This window comes from Vulpes lagopus, chromosome 13, assembly GCF_018345385.1.
Source record: "Vulpes lagopus strain Blue_001 chromosome 13, ASM1834538v1, whole genome shotgun sequence".
In the NCBI taxonomy this organism is placed as follows: domain Eukaryota; kingdom Metazoa; phylum Chordata; class Mammalia; order Carnivora; family Canidae; genus Vulpes; species Vulpes lagopus.
The window spans coordinates 3,613,233-3,625,294 of record NC_054836.1 but is presented as its reverse complement, the minus strand read 5'-3'; the positions used below and the strand labels follow the sequence as shown (position 1 = coordinate 3,625,294).

Below are 12,062 nucleotides of genomic sequence, written 5' to 3'. Positions count from 1 at the left end.
TGCCCACATGGAGCCCAGAATTATTATTATTATTATTATTTGTTATTCACTTAGCTGATATTCACTGAGCACCTACCCAGGGCATCTCTTTATGACTCTGTGAGCTCTCTGACTGAGACAGAACTTGCCCTCAGTAACTCAATGAGCAGCACCCCCCAACCTTAAAACTCAGCAAGAGAGGGGGAAATTGAAAGGGGGCCAGAGTCACATCCAAGGCCATAATGCAGTGACAGTAATTTTTCTCTCTGTGGCTTGTGATGAAAAGAGTAAGTGAGGATATTCCTAAAGTATTTAGCACAATGCTTGGCATACAATAGGATGTCTGATTTTGAGGGACAACTTTATGTGGCACAGGGAATCTCCTGTTTTATGTTCTCCTGATACTTTTAAATACTAGCATTTTTGGAGGAACAGTTGAAGGGATTTAGAGACTGAAGATAACACAAAGGAGCTGGAACTACTTAAATCAGTCACTAGGACACCCTAACAGGGTCCATAAAGTATCCACAGTGACCACCCTGCTCGTTTGTCATCTTTAACACTGGGTTAGCCTTGGCCTGGGCTCTCTTATATTCTTGAAGCTGCACACTCTTTGGTTTCGCTGTTCTCTTCTCCTCTGTCATTGGAAACGCCTTATAATCCACCTCTCACAGGCAGCTTAGGCTCACCATTCATTTTTCCTGGCAGACATTTCTGAAACTCTGAGTATTTTTGAGAGATCAGTTTTGGCCAAAAAAAAAAAAAAAAAAAAAAAAAGTTACGCACCAATTGGCATTCTGCAGTTCACCTGTCAAGTGTTGCAGGCGCTCCCGTGTAGCAGTACAACTGTTGAAAGCCACCCGGTTGTGGAGAGGGCAGCAGACACAGTACAGACTGCCAAGCTGCGGAATCTGTGTAATGGGCAACTTCGATACTTTTCTGAGCCTTAATTTACCTACCTATGAAATGGGGACACCCACAGGCTTGCGGTGAGGATTGGCCAGACATCACACTTCCACTCACGGCGTAGCAAGCGCAGGGGTGGTTCCTGCCTGGGGTGCGGTCCCGGGGCAGGCTGCCGTGGGCGCGCGGGCGTGTGTGTGCACGCGTGTGCGCGCGCGGGGCTCCGGCCCGCGGCCGAGGGTTCCCGGGAAGCAGGGCGCGCGGCTGCGTGCGGTGGGCGCGGGGGAGAGCGCGGCCGTCGGCGCGGGGTGGGCGAGCGCGCGTCGGGGCGCGGGGCAGAGGCGGCGGCGCTGGGCGCTGCGGTGCGCGCCCGCCTGGCGGCCCGGGCGGGGGGCGGGGGGCGGGGGCGGGGCGGGGGAGGGGAGCGGGCGGGCGGGCGCGCGCGAGGGAGGCAGGCGGGAGGAGGGCGGGAGGAGGGCGGGAGGAGGGCGGGCGGGCGGTCAGAGCGCGGCTGCCGCGGAGCCCGGCGCGGGCGGCTCTGCCGGGGAGCGGGGCTCGCAGCCAGGAGGCGGCGCCGCGGGGAGGGAGCGCGGGGCGGCGAGCCGGGCCGGGCGGGCCGCGGGGGACAGCGCTGCGGGCCGCGGGCCGGGCCACACCGGGGGCAGCGTGGCGGCGTAGCCGCGGTCGGCGGGACGTGCCGAGGGGCGTCGGGCGCGACCCGGAGGACCCGCGAGCCTCGGCGCAGCGCGGTCCGCCTGGGCGCCTGGGCCGCCGCGACCTCCGGCCCTCGGGGGACTTGGCAGCGGAGCCCCGCCTGCGGGAGGGAGCCGGAGGAGCAGGTCGGCGGGGCCGGGCAGGGGGAGCGGGCGAGGAGAGCCGGCGCCGGCGAGCGGGCGAGCGAGCCTTCGAGGGGTGGGAGGGTGGGTGTGTGAGGGACGAGGGTGTGTGATGTCTGTGCGGGGTGTGCGCCTGTGTGCGTAGGGGTGTGTGTGCCTCTCTGTGCGACTGTACATACTGTGCGTGCGTGCGTGTGTGTGTGTGTGCGTGGAGACACAGGGAAGGTTGGGAGCTCACGGGGCTTGGGTCTGAACCCGTGTAAGAGGGAGGGCATTCGGCAGGATCGGGTGTGTGTGCGCGTACACGTGTGTGTGCAGGGTGAGTGGGTGAGTGTGTCACGGGAGCTAGGTGTGGCCATGTGTGTGATGTAAGGGTGCCGGGCGCACGTGTGTCCCAGGCTTACCCTCCCCTTCCCCCACCAGATGTGTGTGCGTGGAGGGGGTGTTGGGGGGAAGGTCGGACTCCACTGCAGCAGCCCCTTGCCCGGCTTGCCCGCCTGGCCATCTTCCCCAGGAAGCCAGAGCCGGCCAAGCTGCCCCTCCCCCAAACACTTCTAGGGTTAAGGGAAAGGGAGCAGGCCAAGCCCCTCGAAAGAGGGGACAGGCTGAAGGGACCGCTTCTGCCAGACCAGGGCCCCCTGCTTCTCTGGCGGGAGCCTGGCTGCCTTCCCCAGCTCGCCAGATCATCCAGCCCTGGGCTTTGCCCCTCCCAGGGCCCCCTGTTCTCTGGGCTCTGAGTGAGAGACAGTGCCAACACCTTAGCTTGGGGCCCCAGGTGGGCGTGGGAGCAGGTTGAGACTCCTCTGTGAGGGTTTGCTTGTTCACAATTGTATTAGCAGAAGGGGGCTTGGCACATAGTAGGCCTCAATAAATATCTGAGGGTGGACCGGAGGACAGGAGAGAGGGAGGAAAGGGATCTGAGTCTGGGAATCAGCTATCAGGTGAGGATGAGGGCAGCTGGTTGCCATCAGAGCCCAGTCTGGTAGGGGAGCAGGGCTTTAGGGGGAGGGGAGGGAACCCACAGGAGAGAGATCTGTTCTGGGGCCTGAATGGAGGAAGTAGCTGCCAACTCTCCTTGGGCAGAGCCCTTTGCATCCTGCCCCCCACCACCTTCTTCTCTGTGACCAGCAGCCTCTCTCAGGGGGCATCTGGTCTCAGGCAGCCAGGGCTCATAGCACCTCTCCTCTCTCCAGGACCTTCAAGCTCAAAAGGTGCTGAAGAACTGAGCCCCTGCCCACTGAGGCCACCCGAGGCCAGGTGGGGCCATGGCAGGGCATAGCTGTCTGGGGCTGGGGCTGTTCTGCTGGGTCCTGCTTGCTGTTCCAGTGGGGCCCCAGCCTGCCTCCTCCGTCACAGGTGTCCCTCTCACCACTCTGACCCCACCACCTCAGAGTGAGGCCTCTATGCTGTCTCTCAACCTGGGACTTAACTTCAAATTCCACCTTCGGGGACCTGCTGCTGCCTGGGCGCTCCCTGTCACAGAGACCCAGCCACTCTCTTCTGGGCCCAGCCGGGAGCCTGAGGAAGAGGTGGCCAGTGGGCTGAGGACTGATCCCTTTTGGGAACTGCTTGTGGGCTCCCTTGGGAACTCCCCCCCAGAGTGGGGATCTGCTGAAGGCAGCTCTACTCCCTGGACCTCCTCCCTGTCTCCAGAGTCCACATCCCCCATCTCTGGGCCCACTGACCGGCCCACTGCTCCCTATCAGCCCAGGATGGGCACCGTGACCTGGAACACTGCTCTGACCGCTACGGCACCTCCATCCAGTGCTCCCAGGCTCCGCCAGAGCGAGCTGGAGCTGAAGTTTGACATGGCGCTGAGAGCAGGTGCGGCCCCCACACTGGGGCATCGAACGCTGCCCCTGCTGCCCAGCCTGCGGGCCAGTCTGGCAGAGATTGCCGGGCGCCTGGGACCCTTTGGTGAGTACCCACCCCTTCTGGAGGAGAGCCCCTGCTGCAAAGCCTGGCAGGTAGGAGGAAGCTTCAGCCTGGGCTCCTTTTGCAGGGTTCTTTGGCACTACTCTGTCCCCACTGCGGAACCTCTCAGGCCCAAGCCCCTTAGGCCCAACTCCATCCCCAAGCTCTGCCTCTCAGGTTTCAGATTCTCCAGGTGAGTGTTTATTTCATTGCAACCAACACTTAGGGAATACTTCTACGTGCCAGGCACTGTGCTTTGGGCCTAATCAGCAACACACACCCCCCTTTTTTTGACTCTTTGTTGCTTCTCCTAGGGCCTGGGACACGGGCCACTGCTCCCATGGGGGAAATACCCTGTTTGCCATATGGAGTTTGGTTTGGTCCTAGTAGCTTACCTCCAAGGGTACATGTGGCTACAATTCCTGTTTGGTATATACTGGCTCCCTTAGCATAAGCTCTGGGGGAAGGACAGGATTTTCTCCAAAGTCCCAGAAGCCAAGGCTGGCTGGTAGGATGGCACTTGAACCCTACATGCTCCCTTTGCAGGGTTCTTCGGCACCACTCTGTCCCCACCCCCCTTCCCCCTGGAGAGAAAGCTCCCAAGCTCAGGCCCGTTGGACCCAGCTGCTTCCCTAAACTCTGCCACGATGGCAACAGCATCAATAGGTAAGTGTCCAATTCACTTGAACATGACATTTATTTAGCACTTACTGCATGCTAGCCACTCATCTGCGTTCTGGGACTTTTTTATTTCAATGTCATCATAGTCATCATCACCATTCTCTCCTTCGTCACCATGGAGATATATATTAACGGTCTGAGAACCAGTGTTGCTGGGGATAGTCCCACACAGAGTTAAGTAATGGTCCTCTGGGAGTTTTGTCATCCCAGGCAGAGCAGGATGTAGACAGATGTATCAGAGGCAGTCAGATACAGGAGCTCCTTCATGGTTCCCACAGTCTCGGTACCAACTCCACCCTTCACGCCAGCCTGCCTGGCCTGCCTCTCCACCCCCTACTCCAACCTTGGGGCTCTCGCCTTTGCTGTGTGATATGACACGACATGTTGTCAACCTGAGCAGAGCTGGGCCCCTCATGGGAAGATGTGGAAGAGAAGACTGTGAGGAGACAGATGCCACCCTTATTCAAGGGAACACTTCAGAATATGCACATAGACAAGCTGGTGGTGCAGAGGAAAGAGCAGGGGCTCTGGAATCTTGAGACTTGGTTCAGAATCCCAGCTCACTTCCTAACTGGCTGGGTGACCTTGGGCAAGTTATTGAACCTCTCTGACCCTGAATTTTCTCATATATCTAGGGTTTAATGATAGCACCTATTTTGTTATTGTGAAGGTTCCAGATAACATAAGCTCTTGGCAAGAGGCTGGGCATGAAGTAGAAGTTTATTAAAGAGTAGCTGTTAATCGTGGTTTTTTTCTTCCTGCATCCCAAATACACTTCCAGACCCTCCTCCTGGAGCACCGCACCCTTGGCCCCAAGATGTGATGGACATCACAACCCACATGGCAGAGTGCACACTCAAGGAGAGGCTGTGGGAGGGGAGGCCCAGGGAGCCATGGAGAGGGACCTCCAGGCCCAGCTTTAGTTCTGCAAAGCCTTTCCTGTTGCTGTGAATCCTCTCAGCCACTTCACAGTGGGAACCAGCTCCTCTAGCTTCTTCCAGTTCTACACTTAACACAGAACCTGACTCTGGCTCACTCCCCATCACTTGCTGCACTCTTGGGCCTGTGGGGATTGGGGAGGGGGGGCGCTGCTGATCCCTCCCCATCCAGCCTAGTGTGTAGCAGTGGCAGGGTCTGCTGTAGGGTGGGAGGGGGCAGGCTCTGTGGCCCCAGGGGAAGGATGTTGGCTGGCGGTCTGTCAGCCTGGGTGACAGTGCTGGCCAGGCAGGTTTAATGAGTCTGGACAGTATCAGAGGAAGCCCAGCTTGCTGCCTTACCTCCTCCCCCCTCTCACTGATGGTTGCAGGAACTCAGCCTCTTCCTGGTTATTTCTCTCAGATAAACCCAGGAGGGCCAGAGGCTTCTTGGGAGGTCAAGGGCCTTGCTCAAGCCAGCAGCGTGTGTAGGGAGTAGTGTTAAGCACTTAGGGGACAAAGTGAGGCTCTGTGTGTCTCCTCTAGGGTCTTTCTAACCTAGGTGTGGTTAAGCTTTGATTCTAGGGCTTCTCTTCTCTTGCATTAGGTTCCCTTCACCTTGGACAGAGCTAGTATTCAGCTGGTATACTCCAGGAGAAGTTGTGCAGGTTATTAACATATTGAAAGACTTTGAAGCCAGTTGAGAAGTACCCACTGGCCTTCACCCCCTGAGCACTCCCCTCCACTCCCTGACCACCAGGGCTGATGTCTGTTCCGATTGGCTGCCATCTGTGGCATTTACAGTTGTTAAATATTTCGAATATCTGTTACCCTGACAAAGAGGATCAATCTTCCATGATCCTAGAGGAACCCTGGGGGTTGGGAGAGGAATGGGGCCAGGCAGCTGAATGGGCTATAACTTCTACTGGGAGAGTGGCTTCCCAGGCCTTTGATCTGGGCAGCTGGTAGATAATCAGGCCTGACTTTCCAGAAATCTAGCAGGCCCCTCTCCCTGACTCCTCCCCAGCCAGCTGTGACCTCACCAATTACTCACATTGACATCCTATCTCCTTTCTTGCCCCTGAGGTCAAGAGGGGCCACAGGCCCAGAGTGGGACCACCTTGTAAGGGAAGGCTGCTCAAGAGAGGGATCCTAGGAACTCACTATCATCTAGGCTCTTCTTGGGGAGACTGAGGACTCCTTCTGGGGAAGCCTCAAGTAGGGAGATGGGATGAGGTCAAGCGGATTCTTCCAAGGCAGAAGCTGGGTCTTCTCTGCCTGTTCCCACTCACAACATGGCCAGCCCTGGGTACACAGGGCATGCCTACCTCCCCCCAGAAAGCAATGCTCCTACTTCAGAACTGCCCCCTCCAAGACCTGAGTTGTGCCTGAGGTCTATACTTTGTCTATTTTCTGGTTTTAATTTTTTTTTTTTTTCTGGCTTAGAAATGTTAAAAATTTGCTCTAGTTGCCATAGTGCTTGGGGACAGAGGTGAGAGATAAGGTGTCTTGTGACCCTCAGGTAAGAAATGGAGCTGGAAGAAGGTAAGGTAGACCAGATCTCTGACAGCTGCAACTTGTCTGCTCAGTGAGCAAAGAGGAGGCTGTTAGGGGTGGCAGTCTGTCTGGCTCAGGCTGTGGAGCTCCTGGGCACGGTCCCATTGCCTTTCTGCAGAGCCCGCCAAAGTGGGGGAAAAGCCAAGCAAACTCATCCACTTTGCAGAAGTGGGTTGGGCAAGAGCATCTGAGGGGACAAAGAAATGAGGTTGATGGAGGGGGTACAAATATTTGATGCTGCTAATGTCAGATTGATACCCACTCCTGATCAACAAGCCATCCCAGCCAAATGATCCTTACTAAACTCATGGCTGTGTGTCTTCATTAGGTGTTCAGGGGTGATTAGTCCATCCAAATGATGTTTTTTAAATAGGGTTCACAAAGTGAAATAATGTGTTGATGTTCACTCATTTGACGATGTACTAAGAGACAACAGACTTTTGTTGGTTAAATCAAGAACTAGTTTGAGGCCAGGAATAGTCACGCTCACATGAACACAAACTGATGATTGATGGGTGATAAACATTAGCTGATAATGATGATACCAACAACAATCACATATCGAATGCTTATTATGCACCAGGCTCTCTGAAGAGCTTTGGACACATCATCCATTTATCCTCCTAACAGCCTTATGCAGTAGGTACTCTTCCCATTTCAGACTTGAGGAATGTGATGGAACAGGGACCAGGGCACATGCTGCTGTTTGAAGTAGGCAGCGAGCTGTGTATATTTAAATTTTTGGCTGCTTCCTCTCTGCTCTCCCCAGTTGTCTGATTTCTGTCTTCCCCCCTCTCTCTCCAGAGCCCCTTTCTGTGCACCCCCCCCACTCCTTTTCCTTGTTCTTGGGATGGCTGTTTTGCACATTCCCAGTGTGAACTGGCACTGGCTGGGCATGCACCTGGGGTCTTCCTGTATTGTACAGCTGAGGCAAGGTGGGAGCATGGCCAGGCGGTTGGGGCAGGAGTCTGCCTGTCAGGAGACCCTCCCTTCCTCATTGTACATCTGCCTCCTGTGCACCTCCGCATCCTCCCCAGGGTGTCTCCATCCTTCACCACCATCTTCCTCCCTCCATACTTGTTTGCAGCTGCAGTTCTGCTGAGCTTGCTAGGTGGAGTAGGGAGAGGTTCAGCCTGAAACATCTTCCTTTGCTGCCTGGCCAGGGGAAGAATCCTTGGATCTCTTTCTAGCTCTTTTCTGGCTCCAAGAAAGTAAATTAGGGATCTTGCTCCTCATCCTCTCTTCCTTGACCCCCCCCCCCTTTTTAAAAAAGATTCATTTATTTATTTTCAAGAGAGAGAGGGAGAGAGAGGGAGCAAGCATGCATGGAGGAGGGGCAGAGGGAGAGATGTCTTAAGTAGATTCCTCACTGAGCAAGAAGCTCAATCCCATGACCCCGAGATCATGACCCAAGCCAAAACCAAGAGTCAGGCACCCAGCTGACTGAGCCACCCCAAGTGCCCTTTGACTTTACTTTCCCCGAGGGATGTGAGGAAGGTGTTGGATCACAGAATGGGGCCGGGGGGCCTAAGTTAGCAAATCCTAGAGCACTTGAGGGGCTCACTCACTAAGATGGTATCTTACTCTCCCCAGTGGTTCCTTCCTGGGAATTCAAGGGTAGCCTTGAGACCCAGGGGAGTCCATTCCAATGTCACCTTCTGTACAGTGAATTGAGAACTAAAGGGGCATGCGCCTTAGACAAATGACTGAGTGACTGAGTCAACATGGGTACCATGGCCATGGGTAAGCTAAAGGCTGGGGGTGTGGCAGACAGGAAGGCCAGTGAATAGGAAAGATTGTGTTCTCCTCAGATATGGGGTCAGTAGTGTCTTACCTCTACCCCCACTGCATGTATGCAGAAGGGCTTTACCTAAAGAGACAGGGAGCAAGGGGTAGCAGATGAAAAAGGGCAGGGGAAGCTTCTCCTAGCACCAAGGTGGGAGTTGGGAGTCAGGGTTACAGAATAAGAGATAAGCAAACTAGCATTATGAAAAAGGTCTGGAACCATGAGAAGTGTCTCAGACCAATGCTCAGAGCTGGATTCTAGTGGCAGCTCTGTCAACTTGTAACCTTGGACAAGTCACTTTGTCTCTCTGTAGAGCCTCAGTGTTTTCACTGGGAAAATAAGGGGATTCATTTACTCAACGAGTATCTGCTTGGAGCCTCCTCTGAGCCAGGCACCATTTTAGGCGTGGAGATTCAGATGTGAGCAGAGCAAAAATCTTTGTTCTTAAGAAGCTTTCTTTCTGGTGGGAGGATTGAACTAGAGGGGCCTTCTCCAGTTCCTTCCAGTTGTAAAATTCTGTGGCCTCTTAAGAAAAAACCCTCTTCAGTAGAACCTCCGAGCGATGAAGGGAAATGAACAAAGCAGATAGCTAAGGGTGGGTCAGGGATGCCTCCAGGGATGAGAGCTGAAATTACTGAGGAGTTTGATGGAGTTTGAAGGCCGGCAGAAGGCCAGGGGCTGAGAGACCAGGTGAATCCCATATTTAAGACAAATGTGTCCTAGATGTTATGAAGACTCTGACTGGCATACAGGCTACTGACTGTGGGGAAGTCAAGGGGAGGGCTGCACAACTGCCTCACGCAAACGTTCTTTGCCCACAGACCCCACCAACTCCACCTCTGGCCTAGATGAAGCCTCTCCTGCCAGCCTTGGGAAGCCTTCGGTGGAGCCAGAGTGCCGGTCAGGGTCCTGCAGCATTGGAGGACTGCCTGAAACCGAGGGGCAGCCTCCTGTGGCCCCGCTACCCCTCTTCTTCCTGACCCTGGAGGCCGACTGGGCGGAGGCCAGAGCTCGCTGGGGGCTGGCCTGGGAGGCCCACGTGTACGGGGTAGGCACGCTTTTCGGCCTGGTGGCCCTGCTGGCGCTGCTGGCCCTGGCCCTCTTGCCCTGGCGCTGCCCGCCCGGCGCCCCCTGCCTGGCGCTGCTGGACCTGCTCCTGCTCTCGGCCGGGACCACGCGGGCCTTCCCGCTCTTCTACGACGCCTACGGCCACCGCGACCGGCTGCCCCCGCTCGCCTGGCTGCTGCTGCAGGACCTGCCGCTGCCCTGCCTGGCCGCCGGCCTGGGCCTGGCCTGCCTGCTGCTGGCCCGCCCGCGCCCGCCGCGGTGTCCCGCCGGGCTGGCCGCGCTGCTGCTCCTGGGGCTGGGGCTGGCGGCCGCCGCCGCCGTGGGGAGCGCCGCCCACCGCCCGCTGCGGCCCCTGCGGCTGGCCTCCCGCGGGCTGCACGCCTTCCTCGCCGCGCTCCTCTCCGGGCTCCTGCTGGCGCTGTCCTGCTGGGGGGGCCGGCGGCGGCGGGCCGGAGCGCCCCTGGGAGGGTCTGGTTTCAAGGGCGCCACCCCCGTCCCGCAGGCGCGCAGCCCCTTCGCCCCGCGCGAGTCCTGGCGGCGCGCGGCCCGCACGGCCCCGGTGGCGGGCACTTTCGGGCTGCTGAGTGGAGCCCTGCAGGGCTACGAGGTGCTGCACGCCTTGGGCTATGGCGGCCAGCCTGGCCTGGAGGGACCCTGGCCCTGGTGGGCCTTCCAGCTAGGCCTGCGCTTGGGCGAGGTGGGCGTCGCGCTCCCGTTGGCGCTGCTGGGCCTCTACCCGGCGCTCAGCAGTCCCCGTGTGCCGCCGCGCTGCTGGGCCAAGCTCTTCCGCTTGTCCCCGGGCCACGCGGCCCCGCTGCTGCCCGGGGGCTGGGTCACCGGGCCTCCAGACAAGGAGCCCCTGGGTGGCGCCATCGCCCGCGGCGACGCGGAGCTCCTGCAGCTGTGCGCCCTGGCTGGGCCAGGCCCCGATCTCCTACTCCAGGGAGGCGGCTGCCGGGGCTTCGAAGGGGCGGCGGGAAACCCGGCCCCTTCTCCGGCCTCCTCCCCCTGCAGCGATTACACCGTGGACTTCCGCCCGCCCTCCCCAATCAACCTGCGGCGCAGCATTGAGGAGGCCCTCTGCAGCGAGGCCCTGCTCACGCCCGGCCTCTTCCAGGGCCCTGCCTTCGGGGAAGCCCTGCCTGGGCTCGGCCTCTACCGCACCACCTCGCTGGGGGCGAAGACGCGGGCTGGGCCCAGTGGGAGGTCTGAGGAGGCCCCTGGCTCCTCCGCGCCCCAGGAGCTCCCCTCTCCCGGGGCCTGGCCCGCAGGCAGCAGCGCCTCTTCTGGCTCACTGTGCGGACTTTCGCGGGACAGCTCGTCCATGCTGCTGTGCTCCAGCCCGGACAGGCCTCCACGCTGTCCACTGGTCTGCGTCCTCAGTCCACCGCGGCCCTCAGGGCGCAGCCCTAGCCTCCCGGGCTCAGGCTCCTACCAGGCTCTGTCCCCACCCTCCCGTGACTCCCCAGAGCCCACTCCTGAGCTGCAGGCCGCAGAGGCTTTGCTGCAGGAGCAGTTCCTGGACGCCTGCCGACAGATCGATGAGCTGAGTGTGGGCAGTGACACCATAGACCTGTGAAGAGGCAGCCCCCTGGCTGCCCCAGCCTATGCCCCCTCCTGACGCCTGCTCTGCCCGAGACCTGCACACTGTAACCCTTCCCCAATCCTGCCTGGCTCAGATACCTCCCCCTGCTTCCTTCCCCATCCAGGGGTCCCTGGGTGGGTGGGTCAGCAGCCAGGTTCTGTTGATTGGGAGTCAGTGCCACCTCCTCTGGAGCCCTAGGTGCGGATCCCTCAGCTGCAATGCTAGGCTGGCAGGGGTCCCACTTTCCTTGGCATTCACCAGCAATAAAGTTCCAAGGTGCTCCACTCCTGACCACCACTCCCCATTCTGGTGCTGAGTGAGAGGGGCTGTCCTCCAGAGGACCCTCAGACTGGCTTCAGTCCCCACACCCACCTCTGCCATGCCCAGGAATCCCATTACTGTGTGAGTGAGACTCCCTGTCCTCCACAGGGTCCTTCCCCATAGAAGGGTCCCCCATAGAAGGATCCATGGCCCATCGAGGAGACTCTACAGCAGTTGGGTGGGAGGTGAGCGCTTTCAGAGTTAATTTATCAATAAAATATTTTCAGAGAAAGGTGTGATCTTCTTGGAAAGGTTTAGATGAGTTAACAATAGCAGCAGTTCCATCAGAACTGAAAGACAAGCAGTGTTTGGGTGGGATGGCTTCATCTTAGACCCCAGTGATCTTCACTCCTGACTGCAAGAAGCCTTGTCCTACAGCTGGGATGAGCAAGGGCCCTGGGAGTGACCCCTTGAAAACACTCTGACTCTCTGGGAAGTGGCTTGTCAGAGATGAAAGAGGCCCTGAGAAGTGAGGCGGGAATGCTATAGTCTTTGGTGGAAATGTCTGCATCCCTAGG

General features: G+C 58.0%; 1 protein-coding gene across 2 annotated transcripts; it reads left to right on the top strand.

Moving 5' to 3' along the window:
- The first annotated feature begins 1,438 nt into the window (after positions 1 to 1,438).
- On the top strand, positions 1,439 to 11,776 carry PRRT4 (proline rich transmembrane protein 4). 2 transcript variants are annotated; one of them, XM_041727311.1, is made up of 5 exons: positions 1,439 to 1,721; positions 2,912 to 3,635; positions 3,721 to 3,825; positions 4,179 to 4,298; positions 9,392 to 11,776. In XM_041727311.1, exons 2-5 carry the CDS (start codon positions 2,984 to 2,986, stop codon positions 11,215 to 11,217), a joined length of 2,703 nt encoding a protein of 900 aa, XP_041583245.1. In that variant the 5' UTR covers positions 1,439 to 1,721; positions 2,912 to 2,983; the 3' UTR covers positions 11,218 to 11,776. The 2 variants fall into 2 exon arrangements, with proteins under 2 accessions (XP_041583245.1, XP_041583244.1); XM_041727310.1 differs by having other exon boundaries at positions 1,439 to 3,635.
- The last annotated feature ends 286 nt before the right edge of the window (positions 11,777 to 12,062 follow it).